The sequence below is a fragment of the Phascolarctos cinereus genome, unplaced genomic scaffold, assembly GCF_003287225.1.
Source record: "Phascolarctos cinereus isolate Bilbo 61053 unplaced genomic scaffold, phaCin_HiC Scaffold_5;HRSCAF=322, whole genome shotgun sequence".
NCBI lineage: Eukaryota > Metazoa > Chordata > Mammalia > Diprotodontia > Phascolarctidae > Phascolarctos > Phascolarctos cinereus.
In genome coordinates, this window is record NW_027555958.1 from 151743927 (window position 1) to 151766662 (window position 22736).

A 22736-nucleotide genomic window follows, 5' to 3' on the forward strand; every position below is an offset into this window, starting at 1 on the left:
CAAATGCCAACCAATCATGTTTCCTCTTTGTTCAAAACCAGGAGAGCCCTGGAAATAGAACGACTTCTGCCCAGCCTCCATTTTGCTGGAGGTTTCATCAGGTAATTCTCAACTCTTGACATTCCATGGAGTTTCAGTTTGATGAAGTTCTCTTCTTAGCTGTCACAGAGTTCCTCTGTTCCTGGCCTACAGCAGACCTAAGCTGGTTTCATCTAGTCTTGTTCTCAGGCTTGTGTTGAGGCCTTTTTTTTTTTGGTTGGGTTCAACTGTAACATGGATAGAGCCCAAGAGAAATAAACTGAATGTCCAAAAAGGCGGAAATATATCCCTTTGGAAGAACAAATATCTGACTACAGCCAGGCTACAGGATGAGAGAATGAAATCTGTACTCCTCTTGCTTTTCTAAACAGTAGATGGAATAAGCTTCTGGCTAATGTCAGGAATGAGGAGCACAAATGATCCCTGTACAGAGGACATATTTCCAAGTGGTACCATTTGCTTTTTAGCCAATTTAGTTTCCATCCTTTTTCTTTTTTTTTTTTTCCAACCTTTCTCTGGATTTCTGTCTACTTTGGAAGGACTGGCTATGACTCCTGCCGTCCAGTCCCTAGCAGCCAAGTATTTTGGCAACAGATGTCAGAGTTTACTAAATATCCATAACACTGGGGAACTCGAGAGAGCAATCTAGGCTCGGCAGAGGTACCCATGCAGCTGCTATTTGGAACAAGTTATATGACTGTTTGGTTCCCAGAGATGCTTCTCCCAGAAGATGGACAGAGGTGGATCTCTGCATTGGGAGTCTCACAAAGTACAAGGAGCTAATGGAGGAAACGAAAGGAGGAAAGGGACTCCTATCAGAGACAAGGGATTCACTTTAGCTCCTGTCCTGCCCCCACCCTCTTCCATTCCACATGAGTTATAATACCTATGACAGCCAGGAATTATAGGATGAGGACAGTTTGAGGACTGTGGAAGATATCAGTTCCACATGTCAGCCCAGACTAGATTATTTAGCATCCTATGCTCAACATACAAAAAAAAAGGTTTTTTTCTGGTTTCATGGGGCAGGGAGAGGGGTGGAGGAAGAACTCTCAAAAAGCTTTAAACCCATTTGGTAGAACAAGTACTAAGACAGACACTCCCCATAGGGATACTCTTGCCTTCCCTTTGGTGATAGGTAGATGGCTTATCTGTGCAGCTATGTAGTCAATGCTCCACATTCTGTTCCATCCAAATAATTTGAAGGAAACAAAGTATCAACAACATAGGTCTATTAATAATAATGATAATTATAAGAATGCCATTTTTATCTGAACCACATTAAAAAGACGAGACAAGATAATAATATTAATAGTAATAACACTATCACTAATATGATTTTCCTTAAATGAAGATCTGATCAAGTCACTCCCCTATTCAATCAACTTCAGTGGTTCCCTGTCGCCTCTAGAGTCAAATATAAACCCCTCTGCTTAGCTTTTAAGCCTTTAGCAATCTGTACTCGAGCTATCTTTCCAACCTTCCTGAACATTACTCCCCCTTCCATACTTTCTGCTCTAGCCAATCTGGTCTCCTCTCTGATCCTCACACAAGACACTCCATCTTTCTATCTCCAAGCCTTTGCATGGTCATCTCCCACGCCTAGAATACATTCAGTTCTCCCTCACAGAATCCCTCTCTCCCTTCAAGATTCAGCTCAAGCACCATCTTCAACAAGAAGCCTTTCCTGATTTCTCCAACTGCTAGTGCATTCCCTCCCAAAATACCCTGTATTCATTCTACACATATGTATGTATGGATTGGTATGTTTCTTAGTAGAGCATAAGCTCCTCATGCATAGGGTTTGTTTCATTCATTTTCGTTGTATCCCCAGTGCCTAGCACAGGGCTGGGCATATAGGAATCTCTAAAGAAGAAACACCAGAACGGTTGGGCAAATGTTTGTGTTAATGAACCTGGTCCTTCCAATATTAATAAATTCATGTTGATAAACTGAATGATTTATGTGGGAAACAAGATGAGGTACATATCATCCCCATTTGTCCTGTCTGCTGCTAGGGTTGTACTGAAGATGATTTAAGTGAAACTACAGAGGATGAGCTTAAATCTCAATACTTTTTTTTGTTTTTAAGATCTTATTTTCTTAAACTTTTTTTCCATTAAAAAGCATTTATTTCTCTCCCTCCCACCTTCTCTCCTAGTGAAAAAAAAGAAAAACAAAACTCTTCTAACAAATATGTATATAGTCATGCAAAACTAATTTCTACAATGGCCACATTCTGCACCTGAGGCCCATCACTTCTCCACCAGGAAGCTGGTAGCACTCTTCCTCATTGGTCTCTGGAATTATAACTGGTCATTGCACTGATCAGAGTTAAGTCTTTTGACGTTCTGTTTTTGTAACATTGTCATCATTGCATCAATTGTTCTCCCAGTTCTGCTCATGTCATTTTGCCTCAGTTCGTATAAATCTTCTGTTTTCTCTGAAACTATCTTTTCCATTATTTTTTAATGGTACAATAATATTCCCTTACATTCATATTACCATAATTTGTTCAGTTAATTTATGATCAGCCCTATCCCAGTACTTTTATTCAACTACAAAAAAGAGATTTTCTTTATTTCCCTGTGCAGTAGGCCATAAAGCATTAAATATAGAAGAAGAACAGCAGAATAAAAGAAGAAGAATAGCAGAATAATAGAAGAATAATAGTAGACTGGTCCTAGGATGATTTCTATCTGAATAATGAGATAACAACAATAACAATGAAATATTATGAATGAAATGACAAAAATAATGAAAAGCAGGCAAGATTATGTGGGAATGAGATGAAGTACATATCATCTCCATTATGCTATTTGCTACTGCCCTTCCTGGAAGATAATTTCAGTGAATCTTCTGTAGATGAGATCACATAATTTCAACTCCTCCAGCTGTACTCATTTTGGACTTTTTTGGCTTCTCCACTGAGCCCCTCTGCCTCACCCCTCAACCCCCAATTTCTTTCCTGTATTGTTGTCTTCCATTAGAGTGTAAGCTCCTTTAGGGCAGGCATTGTCTTTATTTCTCATAATTGCATCCCTAGTCCTTAGCACTGTGCCTGGTACCTAGTAGGCACTTAATAAATGTTTATTGACTGACTGACTGATATCCCTTCAAGGCTCTTATTTACTTACAAAAAACAATCATTTTACCTACCTCCCTAGATAGTTCAACCACCATGAAACATAAAGAAACAACAATGGGATGCAAACTTACTGCCTGACCAAACATTTCTGTGCAGACTCCATCACATAGAAGACAGGAATGGGGATAACAATGATAATTGTGATTTTCATAGCAGAGGGTTCTGAACTGGGACTTAATCAGTGTGGGGAACTTCTAGGAGGGAAACTCCCTCTACTGATAGTCCTGTAGAGTTGTCTGAGTTACAGCATGTTGTTCTTATCCAGTCATTCAGTCATGTCTGACTCTGTGACCCTGTCTAGGATTTTCTTGGCAAAGATACTGGAGCGGTTTGCCACTTCCTTTCTTCAGGGACCTAATCTTAAGATTCAAGGCATACATATATATATATTTATTTTTGGTTATACCGAAATGCCCAAAGGGTGTTTGGAAGAAATAAATTTGGGAATCACTGACTGGATTTGAACTCATTTGAATTCGTGACTCCAGGCCTTGTGCTCTATCCATTCCACCACCTGTCTGCCTTCAGGGTATAGTATAGAGGTGAAATAGTTTGCACATGGGGCAGCTAGGTGGTGCAGTGGATAGAGCACCAGCCCTGAATTCAGGAGGACCTGAGTTCAAATCCAGTCTCAGACCAAACACTTGGCACTTACTAGCTGTGTGACCCTGGGCAAATCACTTAACCCTAATTGCCTTAAAAAAAAAAGTTTGCACGTGATCACATAGCCATTATGTGTCTAACCCAAGTCCTTCTAATGCCAAGGCTGGCACTGTTCTACTACACTACCACTCAAGAGTAATCATTCACCATTTATAGCACTTTAAGGTTTACACACTGCTTTCCTGACATCAGCTCTGTGAGGTAAGAAGCACAGGTATTATTATCCCCATTTTACAGATGTCTTGGGCTCACAGAGGTTAGATGAATTGCCCACAATCAAACAATTGGCAATTGCTGGAAACAAATACAGGTCTCTTGATTCTAAACCCAGTGCTCTTACTCTAACTATGCCAGGCTGCCACCACACCCTTAACTCCCCACTCACTTTAATGAATTATAGGAAGTTCAAGTCAGAAAGGTCTAGGATAGGGGTGGGGAACCTGTGGCCTTAAGGCCACATGTGTCCCTCTAGGTCCTTGGATGTGGCCTTTTGACAGAGTCAGAGTTTTACAGAACAAATCCTTTTATTAAGGGGATTTTTCTGTGAAGTTTGGATTCAGTCAAAGGGCCCCACTTGAGTACATAGAGGGCCATGTGGCCTCAGGTCTGCAGGTCCCCCACTTCTAGTCTAGGAAGGTAGACAGAGCAATGTCCTATTAGTTTCAAGACCAAAGGCTGGAAATCTTGAATTGTCACTGGTTTCTTATGTGGTCTCCCATTGTGACTCATTTTTTGCCCATCAGAAAATGGGAATAATAATAATTATAGTCAGTATTTATAAAGCATTTATAAATTTATAAGATTTGCAAAGCATTTTACAAATAAATCTTACTTGACCCTCACAACAACCATGGAAGGAAGGTGCTATTATTATCCTCATTTTATAGATGAGGAAATTGGGGCACCAGGTAGTTAAGTGACTTGCCCAGGATCACACAGTTAGTAAGTGTCTGAGGTCAAATTTGAACACAGGTCTCCCTGATTCCAAGTCCAACACTATCTACTCTGTCGTTTAGCAGTAGATAATACCTGCCCTTCCAGACAGCTCAGGATATGCATAATGAGTTCTTAAGAAAACATGAAACTAGGAGCAGCTAGGTGGCACAGTGGATAGAGCGCTGGCCCTGAAGTCACGAGGACCTGAGTTCAAATCCAGACTCACACCAAACACTTGACACTTATTAGCTGTGTGACCCTGGGCAAGTCACTTAACCCCAACTGCCAAAAAAAGGGAAAAAGAAAACAAAAACATGAAAGTATTAATAATCTAAAGACTCCTTTAGATTACCAGAATGTTCACTTTTTTTTAGGGGAGGGAGGGGGTCTGGATGCACTTAGCAGCTAAGCCCAGAGGGACAAGACCAGCAGAGGCTGAACCCAAGGCTTCCTCACTTTCATCCCAATTCTCAATCCATTGTAGGATGCTGCATCTCAGGATAGTCATTACGATTTCTAAATATTAGTTCCCTCCCCCATCTCCCCCAACCCTTTTTTTTTCTATCTTGTGGAAGGAAAATTGGGTGGCCATCTGTCAGCCGTGTCAACTGTATCCATCCCACAGGAACCAAATGACAAAATGTCTACAGAGTGCGCTGAGAACCCTAACGTGCTCTGTAAATGTCAGCTGTTGTTATTATTGAATGATAGATTGGCACATTTCACTTGCTGGCTTTAATAATATGGCTCATTGTTGAAAATCTCTTGGCTCACCAGAGGGAAAAGGAAACTGTGTGTGTTAGAAAAGCAACAAAACTGCCCACAGATGAAGAAAGCCTTCAGGGCTGGGAACTAAAGAGATGCTTTTGCCTTTAGACCTCCGCCTTTACTGGGCCTTCTAGACCAACCACCAAACAGCAACCAGCAATTGTGTCTCACGCCACCACCAGCAGATCAGCACTGGACAGAGATGGGAAGGGAAAGTCCTTGGCGATCTAACTCTGCAGAGACTCTCAAAAAACCTTCTAACTGAAGTCCAACTGCCATGGTGAATGGGTCCAGGAAAAAAGATTTTCAGGACAAGCTCCAAGATGCATCTCACGCTTAAAGACAGAGAAACTGGGCTGGAAATAAATTACCCACAGGGGGTCAGCCTGGACCCCTTCCTTGGACTCCTTCTCTCTCTTTCTTTCTTGTGGCTGCCCAATCATGAAGAAGGTTTTGCTGTTAGTAGGGGAGTCCTCCAACAAGGCTCTCAGGCTGTTGCAGTAGGCAATGATCTGCCCCCGGAGAGAGTACTAGAACATGCAATGATTCAGCCTGCGGAGAAAGTTGAAAACAAGAGGCCCGGTCAGCTACAAGGTCAGAGGTCTAGATGAGCTAGAAGGGACCTCAGAGGGCATCTAGTATAACGTCTGCATTTTACAGACGAAGACAATGAGGCCCAGGGAGATTAAGTACTTGCCGAAGGTCCCACAGATAGGAAGGTCAGAAGTGAGATCTGAACCAGACTCCTCTGAATGCCAGAGCCAAATCTCTTTCTACCGTACCAGTCTGATTTCTCAAGTGGCGTGAGCTGTAACCAAACTACAGTTCAAGGAAGTCTCTGCTTTTCCCTCAATGAACACCTTGATGCAGCTTCTACTGCAAAGATCACAAGCCGAGCCAGTTACCCTTCTAGGCCCACCTCTTGCCACAGGAAGTCCCCAAAGCAATGGACATAAGATTAAGGTCCACAAAGCACCAGCACTTAGGAGGCTAACGGGATACACAGCTATATCTATATATCTAGATCTAGATATACACATATCAAAGCATCAACATAGAGAAGGCTAAAAGGATACACACACATATACACACATACGTACACATGCATGTGTATATGTGTGTATACGTATGTGTGTGTGTGTATATATATATATATATATATATATGTATTAGCTGTTCTGTTATTTTTTAGTCATGGTAGACTCTTCCTGACCCCATTTGGTGTTTTCTTGGCAAAGATACTGAAGTGGTTTGCCATCTCCTTCTCTAGATCATTTTAGAGATGAGGAACTGAGGCAAACAGGGCAAAGTGACTTGCCCAAGGTCACATAGCTGGTAAGTGTTGGAGGCCAGATTTTAACTCAGGAAAATGAGACTCCCTGATTTCATGCCTGGCACGCTGTCTACTGCTCCACCTAGCTGCTTTGTACACACATGTATGTATATACACATACACACATATTCATGTATGTATAACATATACACACTAAACCATCAACATTTAGAAGGCTAAAGGGATATTATATATATAAAACATAATACATATTACATACATATGTGTGTATTGTGCACATTTATATACACACACATATACACATATACATATCTCAAAGCACCAACACTTGGAAGCCTAAAGGGATATACGTACACACACACACACACACACACGTATATATTTATACACATATAAAACTATCAGCACTTAGAAGGCTAATGGGATATATGTGTGCGTATGTATGCATGTATGTGTAGCATGTATATACATACACACATCAAAGCATCAACACCTAGAAATTACACAGTATTCACCTGTGGTTTACTTTAGTTGACTTAGTGTTGTTTTTATCAACATTATTAGAGCCATTTTGTATATTGCTTTTCTGGTTCAGCTTACTTTACTCTGCATCAGTTCATATCAGTTTACCCATGTTTCTCTGTAGTCCTCAATCATCTTTTTTTAATCGTGCAACATTATACTTCATTCAGATACCACAATTTGTTTATCTGCTCCACATGTTATTAATTTCTGAAGCCCAGTACTTGATGCTAAGTAGACAGATTTGTAACAAGCTGTATTTACGGTAATGAGCTCAATAAGTAAACTAACATCACCCACAAATTGGCTGATAATCTATGAAGCATTATATATTTTAGGAATCAGTGTCTTCAGGCTGAAAGCTGGTAGTTCTATGGATACAGAGCTAGGCCTAGAGTCAGGAAGACATGAGTTCAATTCTAGCCTCAGATACTTACTAGCTGTGTCATCCTGTCCACATCACATGACTTCTTTAGGCCTCAGTTTCCTCAACTGTAAAATGGGGATAATGATAGTACCTACCTCCCAGGGTTCTTATGAGGATCAAATGAGATAATATTTGTAATAAAAAAATCTTAGCACATAGTAGGCACTATATAAATGTTTATTCCTTCCATTCCCCAGATACAAACCCTGTTTTTGTTGTTCACAACCTAAAATGAATAAAAGCCCTCCTCCTTTCATTGCAGACTCACAGCCATCTTCTCTCGCTTGCCCATGATCTCCTTCTTTTGGAGGAAGGTATTCAGCATCATGTCACATAGTCCCAGCTTTTCCAATTGAATAGACACAAAAGCCTCTGGAGTCCTATCAAATGAACAGAAACCTCTGAGTTCTGCATGTAAAGTAACTGGATACCAGTCAAGAGGCAAATTAGAAACCACTCCAGGCACACAGTAACACCCAGAAACTGGTAATAGGCCAGTCCCCAAACAGGTGCCTTTCTCCCTGGCTCTGCACCTGCTTCGAGGAAGCTTATTAGGGATTATCATTCCTTCCTTAAAAAAACACCAGAAAGTCATCAGATCACAGGTTTAGACCTAGAAGGGCCCTTTGAGGCTACCTGGCCCAACCCCCTCATTTTACAGATGTAGAAACCGAGGCCCGGTGAGACACATGGGATCACAGATTTAGAGCTGAAGGTCCCGGAGAGGCCCTCCAGTCCAACCCTTTCGTTTATCTCTGAAGCTTAGGGGGTGCCTGAAATCGATTTGACTTCCCAAGACCAGATACATTAAGCCCAAAGCCCCAAACCCTGCTCAATTTGGGGCAATAGGTGGGGAGACGTGTGCAGATGTGTGCCAGGTCCACAGCCTCTTCTAATAGGACCTTAGGGTCAGAGATCTAGAGCCAAAAGGGACCTCAGAGGCCATCTACTCCAAACTCCTACTTTTACACATAAGCAAACTGAGGCCCATGAAGGTGAAGAGACTTGCCCAAGGTCACATAGGTAGTACATATCAGAAGTGGGATTTGAGTGGAAGTCCTTTGACTCCTCCCCCTCCCCACTTTTTCCTCCTCCTGTCCCTGCTCCTCCAGACAGCTTACACACCATGCACACCCTCTATTCTTCTGCCCCAGGGGGACTTCATTTCAGCCCTCAGGACATATAGCACAGGATTGTGGACTCTACCCTAGCACCCAGGGTGCCAGGGGAAGATGGTGTCATCCATGGGCATCACCAGCCAGATCGGTTTTCTTTTCTTTTCTAGAACACCAGCCTCCCTACTGTATGATGCTGGTTCCCAGAGAAAATGTTTTTCATTTAATTAAAAGGACTGATTAGGAACATTTTCCATAATTCTGATGGTAATACCTTTTGGTAGGCTGGGCTCCTGGGGAAGGGTGGATGAGTAAACCTGAGACTTTGGGGGCTGTGACCAATGATGCACTTTCTCTGTCATTCCCAGTGCTGCCACTTCCATGGGTTGAATCTGCCCCATCATGGCTCCTCAGATGAGAACTTCCCTCCTAGAATATTGTAAGGACTAGATTTCGTTAGGGGACTTTGGATCATGAGTCCTGAAAAAATCTGCTAGTTATATCTGACCTCAAACCCCTATTAACATAGCTCAGGCAGTGCATGGTCATGCTGCCGAAGATGAGATTAAGATACAAACACTAACCACCCAGCCCCTTAGCCACACAAAGAAGTTGAAGAAGTGAAGTAAAGGAGCTTGTCCCCTGGTAAAGTATGGCTGAACAAAGGTCCCTCTGAGAGACTCAAATGTGGTGAATCACTCAGTAAATACTATTGACTGACATTGTCTAAGAAACGGAAAATATCTCAGAATATGCATACAGTGCAAGCAAATGAAGGCAGGCTCTACCTGTCCACTATCATGTGCAAGATATAATAATAGTAAGAAGAAGAAGGAGGAGGAAGACGAGGAGGAGGAGGAGGAGAAGAAGTAGGAGAAGAGCAGACAGCCTTTATATAGTGCTTTATGGTCTTTCAAAGCCCTTTATAAATATCTCAGTTGATTCTCAAAACAACCCTGGGAGGTAAGTGCTATTATTTCCCTCATTTTTCAGATTAGGAAACTGAGGCTGAGGGAGATGAAGTGATTTACCCATGGTCACACAAGTAGTAAATGTCTAAAGTTGGATTTGAAATTGGAGAAAGTGCGATGTAGAAAACGACACCTTCAAAGTTATTAACTGACTTGTAGGCTGAAAAGTGCTGAATAGTCTTTACATTTTTCTAAATTATTGTCAGACAGAGAGGGACATTGTGAGTGAATACGGAGCTGGACTTGGAGCCAGGAAGAGAAGGATTAAAATCCTGCCTCTGAAGCTTACTAATTGTGTGACTATGGGCAAATCAGGTAACCTCCCTAAGCCAAATAACTCTAAGATTGTAAATTGCAGACAGGTTGCAATCCTCAATTATTTATGGATACATTGTCTAAAAGGGAAAGTTATCATTTTGAAAGAAAGAAGTGAAATAAGGAATTTAATGTTGGTTTAGCAAGTAGAAGGTCTGGGCTCTATTCCTAGACTGAACAAATATGAAACCACAGAATCAAAGATTTAGAGCTGGAAGGGGCAGTTGAGGTCATTTGAGTACAAGCCTCTCCTTTTGCAGAGGACAAAACCGAGGCCCAGAGAGATTAAATGACTTGTCTAGAGTCCCAAGGTTAATAAGTATCTGAGGTGATTCTTTAAAATTACAGGACTGGGAAAGTTTCTCTCTCTGTGTGTCTCTCTCTTTCTCTGTCTCTGTCTGTCTGTCTCTCTTAATGGTGGCATCCAAGGGTCTCATTTATCCACATCATGACACCATGCACTAAACTAAATGAGGGCAGGGCCACTTTCCCTTTCCCCTCGGGTCCTGTGATCCTGGGAAATAGCCTTGGCATTTTGGCCTATTTCACCTGTCCTTTTCCAGTTCTAGGTGCAGAAAATGGAGTCTTGGACCTGGGAGCTCAAGCCATGGCAATCTTGGAGCCCAGGACTCCAGGTCAGATGTTGCAACCAGCCCATCACAGAAGCCCAGAGAAAGGCACAAGCCCAGAAGGACTTTGGATTTGGGATTTGTTGGGATTAATGCTATATTATAACTAAACTAGGCTATGAGCCAAATCCCCTGCCACAAGGACTAAAGAGAGTAAAGAGAGGCTATGCTTCTAACTGGTACAGGGAATTTTTGTATGTTTGATCTTCCTATATCTTTGAAGTAAATATTCCTTTGTAAAAGATGATCTGATTGCTAAGTGTTTACATTGCACTGACGTGACTCCCTACAGATTAAGGGAACACAACTGGAAGGGCCTTGGGCCAATGCCACAGACTAGATACTACCCCTTTCAAACCCCTATAAGTATGGGAGAACCCTGAGGGAGGAATGAAATGTAACACACCTGGCCTTCCGGCAGTGGGGGTCCAGGGCAGTCACTGTTACTCGTGTACTGCTCACTTTGGTGAGCATACTCCTTTCCAAATCTTAAAGGCTCTATCTCTGTAAAGGGAAGTTCTCCCTCTCATTCTTCACAAGAAGGAAAAAAAAATTGGTCTGACAGTAGAGGATTGAGTAGGAGCCCATGCCAAGACAACTCAGCATGAAGGAAAAAAGGTAACTTAAGAGGGAGAATCCTGTTAGTGGTCCCAAACTTATTTCTTCCAAAGACCCTTTGGAGGGGCAGCTAGGTGGCACAGTGGATAGAGCTTCGGCCCTGGAGTCAGGAGGACCTGAGTTCAAATCTGGCCTCAGACACCTGACACTTACTAGCTGTGTGACCCTGGGCAAGTCACTTAACTCCATTGCCTAGTCCCCCCCCCCCCCCCAAAAAAAACATAACCCGAAGACCCTTTGGGCATTTCAATACGATAAAAAATATATATATGCCTTGAATCTTAAGATTAGGTCCCTGAAGAAAGTCAAGCAGCGGGCTTTAAGAACAAATTTCCATGTCTAATTCCTTGTTCAGCTTTCATGGTCATCTGTGCTAAAAACAATTCACCCCATCAGGGCTGGGGGTAAGGCGGGAAGTTCTTAGTATTTAAACAAAGAGTCTATATTCTTTTATCCAAATGAGATGGAAAGAAGCCAAAGACAAAGGGTGGTGTTGACTAAGGTAGGAAGGATGATTCCTTAGTTAATGAACTGAACAGAATCCCTGCCAGCCCAATATACTTCAGAGTCTATTTGCAAGAATGATTTAGGGGCATATGGAAGTGATTGTTGATAAATCAAAATAAATTAATTTTAAAAAAAAGAATGATTTAGGAAAATCATTTTTATTTTTTTATACCTAAGGTTTAATCTCTCTGCATATACTTCAGGCAAAGATCTCTTCTTTTCTACATTCCTTCCAAACACACTTAGGTCCTTTTATTCTTTCCCTTCTCTACAGCATTCCCTTCATTCCACCTTGGTACCAAGAACTCTTGTGTAAGCCATAGTAGGAAAGGTTGGCACTGACCAATCAGGTTACCACCCTGTGTCTAAGCCATAGTAGGAAAGGTTGGCACTGACCAATCAGGTTACCACCCTGTGAGGGACCTGACTTCCTTATCACAGTGATCTGACCTTCCTTTGCTTACTAGATAGTTCTTTTACAATTCATTCAAGTCTGCCTACATTCTTCTTCAGCAAGCCTGCATGAGTAAGAAGCAATAACAGCTTTTGCTTCTCAAGCTTTATGGGATAATAGAAAATTTCTCTTAGGCCTCGGCTAATTCTCACATTTTCTTGTATGTTGCTCACATTTGGCCAGTCTTCTAAAGTGATCTACAGAAAATGGATCAATAACCAGTACATTAAAAGAAAGAGAAAAAAAAAAGCAAGAGACAGACTAATAATATAGTAAGGAATGTGGTCATACATTCATACTTCCCAAAAGAGAAAAACCCTGATTGCAAATAGCCAGACTCCTCAGCTGCAATTAGTTGGCTTCAGCCAGTAACAGCGCAGCAGTTTTCTGGTGTGTCTAATCCCATGGGCTGACCTGTCTGTCCATGGGGTAGATCAACTGTGGGCTGTGGCAGAATACGGCCTGCTGGACAGTAACCATCAGAGCATTTTTCTGAGCAGTCTAGCAAGCCACAGTCACTTGCATGTCTTCCACTCCTGAACAGAACGAGAGCTGAAGGAAGAAAGTATAAGAAACACTGGGAAGTTGTTCTTCAATCACAAAGGAAAAGATAGGATGATGTGTGCCATCTGTTCACTGTGTGGGAAACATTCCCTGACCTTAAGAAACAGTGCTGACCTGGGCCTCGGAGCCCCAGGGCTGTATTTTGAGCAAATGGTCTTTCAGGCAGCCTTGAGCACTGACTGATTTCAGTTCATGGCAGTCATCCAGGTCTAATTTTTCCCAAAAGCTGCAAATTTGACTCAGCTTCCTTTGAGGATACTGGACAAATTCTGAAAGATTTATATCCAGAAATACACTGCCATGCAGAATAAAACAACCCAGATCATGTCAATGTTTAATCTCTTCTTCCCCCTCCCACTGTCCCCAACAAAAAGCCAAGAAATCTCTCCTGATGAGCCAGACAGAAATGAACACCAGTAAGTTTCTTGTATTTAATTCAATTTAACAAACATTTTTTAAGTACCTATTATATGCCAGGCTCTGTACAGGTACTGGGGATGCAGAGAATAAAAATGAAACTCAGAACCTGCTCTCAAAGAGCTTCCATTTTACTGTATGATTTAATAAACTCAGTTAAAAGTCTCCCAAAATAAGTGCATTTTTTAAAAAAGGCAGTTTAAGAAAAGGTGTTTGGGAACATACGGCTTATTTTTATTGCCCAATAGGAATTCCTGCCACAGTTATTAAAATATATGTAGGAGATATTATACCAAACTACAAGAAATATAAAAACAGTACATAATTATACTTACTGAACTGTTGGAAGCTGTGATTACAAGAGGGAATTAAAATTCTGGGACTAACATAACATGGTTCTGGTCATGGGCAATATGCATATGTCTGGTTAGTTTACTTTGACTTCCTTTGGGTGAAAAAAAAAGTTTACCTGAAAAATGCTTTCCTTTTTGTGAAAACTAAATTTTCCAATATGATTATCATCCACCTCAGAGATGGCCAATTGAAGTGTAGAGGGAGCATATCTACAAGGAAAAAAAACAAAATGTAAACTAATCCCATTGATCTGACATGTCATTAATGGGAAATATATATGTCAGTCTAAAGGACAGAATAAATGCCTTGACTTCTCTATCTGGAGAACAATATAATTATCTTTATTTATATATTTGTTGGATTTATTACTTATGCTTTTTCCCAAAAGTCTTTAGAGAACTCAAATATACCATTAGTCCAAATACATGTCATTCCCAAATATATGTTGTTGTTGTTGTTCAATCATTCAGTCCTGTCTGATTCTTTGTGACCCCATGGACCATAGCATGCCAATACCATTTATGAGGTTTCCTTGGCAAAGATACTGGATTGGTTTGCCATTTCCTCCTCAGGTAGATTAAGGCTAATAGAGGTAAAGTGACTTGCAAAGGTTCACACAGTAAGTGTCTGAGGCCGAATTTGAGCTCAGGTCTTCCTGACTCCAGGCCTAGTGCTCTAGACACTGAGCCACCTACCTGCCTCCAAGGCAAACAGAGGTTAAATGACTTGCCCAAGGTCACACAGCTAATAAGTGTCTGAGGCTAGATCTGAACTCACAAGCTCAGCACTCTATCCACTGAGCCATCTAGCTGCCTTCAATACATGCTGCCCCGAATATATGCTGCACCCCTAAAATGAGATCTCATCAGAAAAGCAATAATACTGAAAAACAATTCTAAAAAAATTTTAATTTATTTTTTAGAAGCACTGTTCTATTTCAGAAAAATATGCTATTCTTTTCCTAAAAGTAACTTTTTAAAATAATAGATATGGGGATCCTTGTTAGCCACTATCTTGTAATTTGTGTTTCCTGGCATGTCCACTGCAGCACTCGGTGCTTCCATTCCAGGAAAATTCTATCCAAATTAATTGTAGAATTAATAATAATAACAATAATAGCTAATATTTACTCATTTGCCTTAAGGTTAAAGCAAAGTCCTTCACATATACGATCTCATTTTATCCTCATGACAACCCTGTAAGGTAGGAGCTTGGTTTTATATCAAAAGCTAAGAGATGTACTTTGGGAAAGTCTTATTTTGCTAAGGCTTCTTCCCCTCTAATGTAGGGTTTCTTAATGTGGTATCCATGAACCCGTGGGATCCATGATCCCTTCCTTTCAGTTTTTGGCAAAGTTTCATTCATTTGCAAAACTTGGGAACTTTACTTCTTCATGGGAGAAGGAAGTACTTAATAAGTGTTAGTTGACTCACCGTTTTATCTACTTTTCCATTCTATGACATCGAGTTCTGTGGAGCCACCATGAAATGGAAGTCTGGAGTATGCTCAGAGTGTCTCTGAAAGTGTCTCCAAATGTGAAGAGGCTGAGAAACCTACTTCTGGGAGATTTGTGATGACACGGAATGGAGGTATTTTGAAGAGATTGTGGAACATGCATTGACATTCTATAATTGCTGCCTGTATGCTTACCATGGGATGAGGAGAAGCTTCTTTCAATTGGCTAAGTAGGGAGAACTACAAATATCTTCAAAAATACCTGAGTCAGCTTCATCTCATTGCCTAATTCTCTGCACTCAGGTAGTATGCCTCCTTTGCTGACAGAGCTGGTGAGAAACAATGTCATCAGGGCCCTCCCCAATGAGGCCAATGTGTGGCCCAGGGCCATGGTCACTGGCTTCTCAGTTCTGTTCTTTTCTACTCTAGGTGAAAGAGCTTCAAATCTTATGAGTCTAGAAATGTCAAAGGAGTGAGAATCTGGCCTTGCTGATGTCTGGGTTACAGAATCAGTTCAGCACCAGTGCCAAGAGGAGGAAGGAGTGCTGTCTGGGACCTAGACAAAGGGTGGCTGAGATGAAGACTCATCTGGCACTCCTGCTGCAGGTGGATGTGAACTTGGTGGGACCAATGTTATGTAACAACTGAGCCAAGTTAGAGCCTCAGTTTCTCAAGAGACTAAAGTGAGATAGGGTATATCCCTAAGGTACTGGGGAGGGGGGGAACTTTAATATTTTATATTTTGCTATAAATATCCTTTTCTAAAAGCTAATTGATGTTAAATGGTTAAACAAAACTGGGGTGTTAGTCACTGGCAATGGAGGGAAGACAGCTGGTGAGGTCTCCACATGATGACACTAGAAAAGAACCAATCCTCAAACCCCTGGGATACTTCTGAAACCACGAGGGCAGATGTAGCCTGCCTGTCTCTGAGAAAGTGGCCCAAAACATACTTGCTACATATCTACAAGTGGGCAGTAGAGCCCTAACCCTGGGACAAAGTTGAAATTCTTTGGAAATGTGAGCTCTATATTACTTGCTCCAATCAGATTTTATTGAAGCCATATTTTCAGGTAAAATATAGCCCATGGCCTGTATTCAGATCAATTCAGTGCTTTAAAATAATACCAACTTCAATGTAATGTGGCCAAATGACCAAATGTCATTTAAATCTACAGAGTCCCTTACTGTAATGCAGAACTTCCCAACAATTCATCACAATCTACCAGTTGATCTCTATTGACTTGCTATATGGGACAGTGGACAGAAGATAGAATTTGGAGTCCAAGGATCTGGGTTCAAATCCTCATTCTGACATTTGTTTATTCTCCAACACCTTGGGCAAATCATTCTATACACTGTGGACGAGGAGTACATGAATTCTGAGTTCTCTTCTGATTCTAAAACTATGATCCTTTGATCTTTGCCATTTATTTATCCATCAAGATCCTGCTTTCTTCTTCTTCTTCTTCTTCTTCTTCTTCTTCTTCTTCTTCTTTTCTTCTTCTTCTTCCTTCTCCTCCTCCTCCTCCTCCTCCTCCCCTCCTCCTCCTCATGGCAGTCACAAAACTTCAGGGGGAAGTAAATCGATAATTATGAGAAAACCAATTCTACCACTTTACAAAGCAAATGTTGCTATTCCCAGGTTATTGACAGGAAGAGTAAGGCATATGTTGGTGAAGTGATCTGGCCAAGGTAAACAGTGAATCCAGAACATATTCAAGAAAAGGGCCCAGCATTGTTTGAATCTCACTCCCATCAGATTTCGTTCAAAGAGGGAATAACATAATCAGTTAGGTATAGAAATCTAACTTACTCTATAGGAAGTAGGAGGGGAGAGGGAAAAGAAAAGGGAGGGAGTGAATAGAAGGGAGGGAAGAAGCAGAAAGGGTAAAGGGGAAGAAAAGGGAGGGGGCTAATACAAAGGAGGACAGACTGAGGGAGGTGGTGGTCAAAAGAGAACATCATGAAATGCAAAATGGATGATTTTTATTACATTAAATTGAAAAGGTTTTGCACAAACAAAGCCAATGCAACCAAGATTAAAAGGGAAGCAGAAGGCTGGAAAACAATTTTTACAGCCAATGTCTTGATAAAGGCCTCATTTCTAAAATATATAGAGAACTGAGTCAAATTTATAAGAATATAAGTCATTCCCCAATTGATAAATGGTCAGAGGATATTAACAGGCAGTTTTCAGAGGAAGAAATTAAAGCTATCTACAGTCATATGAAAAAATGATCTAAATCACTATTGATTAGAGAAATGCAAATCAAAACAACTCCAAGGTACCACCTCACACCCAACAGATTGGCCAACATGACAAAACAGGAAAATGTTGGAGAAGGTGTGGGAAAATTGGAATACTAATGCATTGTTGGTGGAGTTTGAACTGATCCAACCATTCTGTTTGCTTGTTTGTTTGTTTTTTTCAAGGCATTAGGGGTTAAGTGACTTGCCCAGGGTCACACAGTAGTATCATGTGTCTGAGGCCAGATTTAAACTCGGGTCCTCCTTACTCTAGGGTAGTGCTCTATCCACTGTGCCTCCTAGCTGCCCCTGATTCAACCATTCTGGAGAGAAATTTGGAACTATGCTGAAAGTGCTACAAAACTGTGCATACCCTTTGACCCTGCAATACCACTTCTAGGTCTATATCCCCAAGAGATCATAAAAATTGGAAAAGGACCCACATGTACAAAAAATGTATATAGCAGCTCTTTTTGTGGAGGCCAAGAATTGGAAATTAAGAGGATGCCCATCCATTGGGAAATGGCTGAACAAGTTATGGTATATGAATGTAATGGAATACTACTGTGCTGTAAGAAATGATGAGCAGGTGGACTTCAAAAAAACCTGGAAAGACTTATATGAACTGACGCTGAATGAAATGAGCAGAACTGTGAGAACATTTTACACAGCAACAGCAACACTGTATGATGACTAACTTTAATAGACTTAGCTCTTCTCAGCAATGCAAGGATCTAAGACAACTCCAAAAGACTCATGATGGAAAATGCTGTCCACACCCAGAGAAAGAACTATGCAGTCTGAATGCAGATCCAAGCATGGTATTTGCTCTCTTTTTTGTTGTTGTTGTTTTGTTTTGTTCCTTCTTTCTCATGGTTCCTCCCATTGGTTCTAATTAATTCTTTACAACATGACTAATGTGAAAATATGTTTAATAGGAATGTATATGTAGAGCCTACATCAGATTGCATGTCATCTTGGGGAGGAGGGAGGGAAGAGAGAGGGAGAAAATTTAAAACTCAAAATCTTATGGAAGTGAATGTTGAAAACTAAAAATAATTAATTAATTAAAAGGAAAAGAAGAAAGAAAGGGTTCAGGTTTTCTTGTCGATGGGTTGAATGCTTTCTGTTATATCATAATGACAAGTCAGATTTACTTTCATCCTCCCAAAATCTCTAGGCAAATTTCTGAGATTCTAAGCTGCAGAAAAAGTACCAACCTGCACTGGTAGAGGGAGTTCCCTACATTAATGAGAGTTCCTAGAGCCCACTACTCTTGGCATCTGGATCAGGTTTATTTTAGAGGAATCCTCAGACTGACCCAATTGTATGGTTGGATTCTGATCCATCCTGCTATATCTGGTATAGCTGAATTTGGCTTGTTTCTAGCTTTCATCTAAGATAATTTAAGTCAATTCATCTGCAAGCAACAAGCTCCTAATAAAACATTTTTACATAAAGCATATTACCTCATACTTTTTTGTTGTTTGCTTCTTTTTTGATATAAAGGTTCATCTTGCATTTTACACAGAAAACCCTGAAGTTTGCAGCAGGACTCTCAACAGCTATTCATAGGTTTGTAGAAGAGCACGTCCATCCTAACAGCTGGGTTTTAGCTACAAAGGATCCATGCAAACATGAGCAAGATTGGAGGGAGAGGGTGATAGGGCACAATGGGAGGAATGTATTTCAGTCCTTTCTCAAAGAAACTACAGAGCATTCTAAGTCACTGAAAAGCTGTGCAGATGGGAGTCTAAACAAGCCCTGCTTCAAAGGAAGGACCTTTCTAAATAAGTTAAGGTTTTTTTTTTCCTTTTGGGTGGGATTTGCCTGCAAGCCCCATTTAGCAAGCACAGGTAGGTGACACAGTGTATGGATTACAGAAACTGGAGTCAGAAAGACATCTTCCTTAGTTCAAATCTGGCCTCAGACATTTGCTAACTGTGTGATCTGGAGCAAGTCACTTAACCTTGTTTGCCTCAATTTCCTCATCTGTAAAATGAACTAGAAAAGGAAATGGCAAACCACTCCAGCATCTTAGCAAAGAAACCCAAAAATGGGGTCATGAAGAGTCGGGCATGACTGAAACAACTGAACAACAACAACAATCCATTTGGCAGGAAATAGGGCTATTTTTTCTTCATCCCGAAAGCATCAATCCCCAATCTCACATACATAAACTCACAACATCAACAGGGGATTTCTCACTGGCGTGAGGAGAGTTGGAAATTTGTGAAGACAACGTCTGTATCTTGATCCCTTTCTCTCTCCAGCTCTGGTTTTTCTATGCAGTCTGTGTCCTCTTATGTCTGGTCTTGACTACCTCTGCTATGGTCTCTTCTACTTAACTACCATAACTTTAGATGAGCTCTCATCCCAGCGTACCTCCTCCTTCTGGCTCCCAGCACTTTTCTTCTCCTCCAATCAGTCCCTGGGCCCCATGGCATCGGTGGAAAGCAAGGCCTTACCCTCTTGCACTCAATGCCTGCTGTCAAGTGATCCCAAACTGGATTAAAATGTATTTGGGGAAATACTTAACAAAATAAATAAAAATACAATAAAACATAGATCATGCTAATATGTGGTTCTCCAAGTCAATATGTGCCTACAGGGATCCTTATGTATGGTTTAATAGCCCCATTTCTATTTGAGTTCGACACCACTGATATAGGTCACATAGGCAGGGGCTCAAATGCCCAGGATTGTTCATTGGTAACTCTCACCCAGTGGCTTGGCACCTTGGGCATTACAAATAAAAGAATAACATTTGATGGGTTCAGGTAGGGGTTACTGCCTGCACGAGCATTTATTCAACACAGTTTCACTGCCTGGGTTCAGACTATGGTCACTAAGCTGGAAATGATGGAGACAAAGACAGAGAGAGAGACTGACTCTTCATTCAACCTATATTGCCATATAAAGTCTTGCACAAAAGTCTACTACAGAAAGCAGTTTCTCCCTGATACAAATACCCATCTTTTTAATAATAGCACTCTTCTAGTGATGTGGTTACCATAGTCTCCGAAGAATTAAAGTTGAGAGTCACTCAAAGGGCAATGGAGAGGTGTATTAGTAGGTATGAGTAAGCCTCAACATATTATAGAATTGCACAAGAAAAATGGCACAAAGTATTTCATCAGAGAGATTTATGACTGGGAAAGAAGGTGGGCTAGTCATGTAGCAAGAACCAGGGATAAGCAATGAATAACCTGTGTGCTCCATTGGGATCCATGAAATGCTAAGAGATCTAAAAGAAGGTCCCTAGCATGTGGAGTGGACCACTTGTAGTGTGTGATTCATGAGAAGATATGGACAACATTTGCACAGGATGGGAGGACACAGACACTTGAGATCTGCATTACTGAAGGGAGATCATAGGTCACCCCTCAATGTCTCAAAGCAAAGATGGAGACTATCAGTTTCTAGATATTTATAGATAAAGATATTTATAGGTAATTGCTACGCACAGGTAGCATCCTTCCCAAAAACCCAATAGATAAAAGATCCAAATTTATGGAACAGCTCACTTTGAGGTCATTTATATCGCAAAGTATTCCATATTTTGCAAAAAGATGAAGTGCAAGGTTCTTTTAATAGCCAGTGCCTCCGTGACATTTCAAACGATATTTGAAAATTGAGGGCACCTAACTTCAAGAAAGCATCTATTGCATAAAGTATAAGAAATCTAAATTGCTTCCTCCTGAAATTCTTACCCTTTCTAGAGGCGGCACCTCTAGGAAAGATTAGATTTGTTTCTGGATAGCTGCCAACAATTAATTAGTATATTTTGTTGGGGGAGGGGAAGGATAATCATTGCCCTGCTTTTGCATTCCATTCCATGAAGACTTTGAATTTTCCTTACAGGCTGGTCTTCTCTCTTGTTCTGTTTCATGCTCTCTTCTTGGGTAGCACAGATAGCTCTCTTCTTGTTCACCTCCTTTTAAAAGTCAAAATCAGCTGTGCTTCCTGCACTTGATACTTGATTCTATGCATTGTTCATTTGTTCCTTGATCACTGTTAACTTTATCTAATGGCATAATTGGAAAGTGAGAGCCCCTATGCCAAAAGTTGCTGAGCCTGCCCCTCTAACTCCCACTACATCTGCTCCATCTTTGCCTTCTTTCTGGGTCAGCTTCTTCTTTTCGGAAACTTTTTTTTTTGGCCAACCCCGTCGTTTGGACGGCCTTCACACTTTTGGCCAGGCCTCACCTACTTTCTTTTGAACTACGACTGCCAAGACCAAGCTTTAGGAGCCTCGGGTAGAATTCCATGTATTGAGGAGCACAGAACAAAGGCCCTCGAAAGCATTGCCTTGCTGATGTTGGTGTCCAGGTCCAGTTTAGGCCTTACAGCTCATCACCCTAGAAGTCAGCTTAGCCAGGGCCTGAGGCTCCCAGCCACTCGTCCTTAGCTCACCCCAAGCCTTTTGCCACCTTCTTCCCAACATTCTGTTAACTACTTTGATCACCACACCTCTTTCTTCATCCCATCCTACCTCTTTGCCTTAACTCTTTTATTTTATAGTTACTATGATGGTAATTAATGGAGAACAAGACAGTTGTCAAATTTTTAAAGGGCAGTCATGTAGAAGAGGAATTGCCTCTGTTCTGTAGGAACCCAAGGGCAAAGCCAAGACTGACGGTTAGACTGTCAGGAAACACTTCTTCCCAAAGAGGGCTTTTCAAAAGTGGAATGAGCGGCCTCGGGAGGCAGCGAGCTGCCCTTCATTGGTTGGATGACTGCTTATGAAGTACATTATAGTGAGCATTTCTTTCACCTGTTGCTCAGAGTTGATGGTCACTGAAGTGCATTCCAGCTCTCAAATTCTGTGAGTCAGTGTGTTTTATTTTCATTTAAAATTTGCTTTGATTTTTTTTAATCAGCTATCTCTCATTCATTTCTTTTCTGCTAAATATTAAAATATCAACGTCTAAATAGGTAATAATAATAATAATAATAATAATAATGGCTAGTATTTCTATAGTGCCTACTACATGTCAGGTACTTTGCTAAGTGCTTTACAAATATTATCTCATTTGTACCTCACAACAATCCTGGGAGATAAGTGCTATTATTCTCCCCATTTTAGAGTTGAGGAAATGTAGGCAGACAGAGATTAAGTGACTTGTCCAAGGTTAGTAAGTACCTGGCATTTGATCTGAATTCAGGTTGTCCTGACTGCAGACCCCAATACTCTAAAGATTAAGTTTAACAACACGATTCAATTTGGGTTATAAATAATGTTAGAATTTTTTTTCCACTCATGAGATCATTCACCGGGGAGCAGAAT

General features: G+C 41.0%; 1 protein-coding gene across 1 annotated transcript in view; it reads right to left on the reverse strand.

The window, feature by feature from the left end:
* LOC110222916 (uncharacterized) overlaps positions 1 to 22736 on the reverse strand; it is a 195358-nt gene that overhangs the window by 98048 nt on the left and 74574 nt on the right. The window contains 5 exon segments of the mRNA XM_078155582.1: positions 5815 to 6141; positions 8066 to 8177; positions 9187 to 9341; positions 12821 to 12958; positions 13857 to 13950. Of these exon segments, the coding sequence (XP_078011708.1) occupies positions 5815 to 6141; positions 8066 to 8177; positions 9187 to 9341; positions 12821 to 12958; positions 13857 to 13950 (826 nt within the window).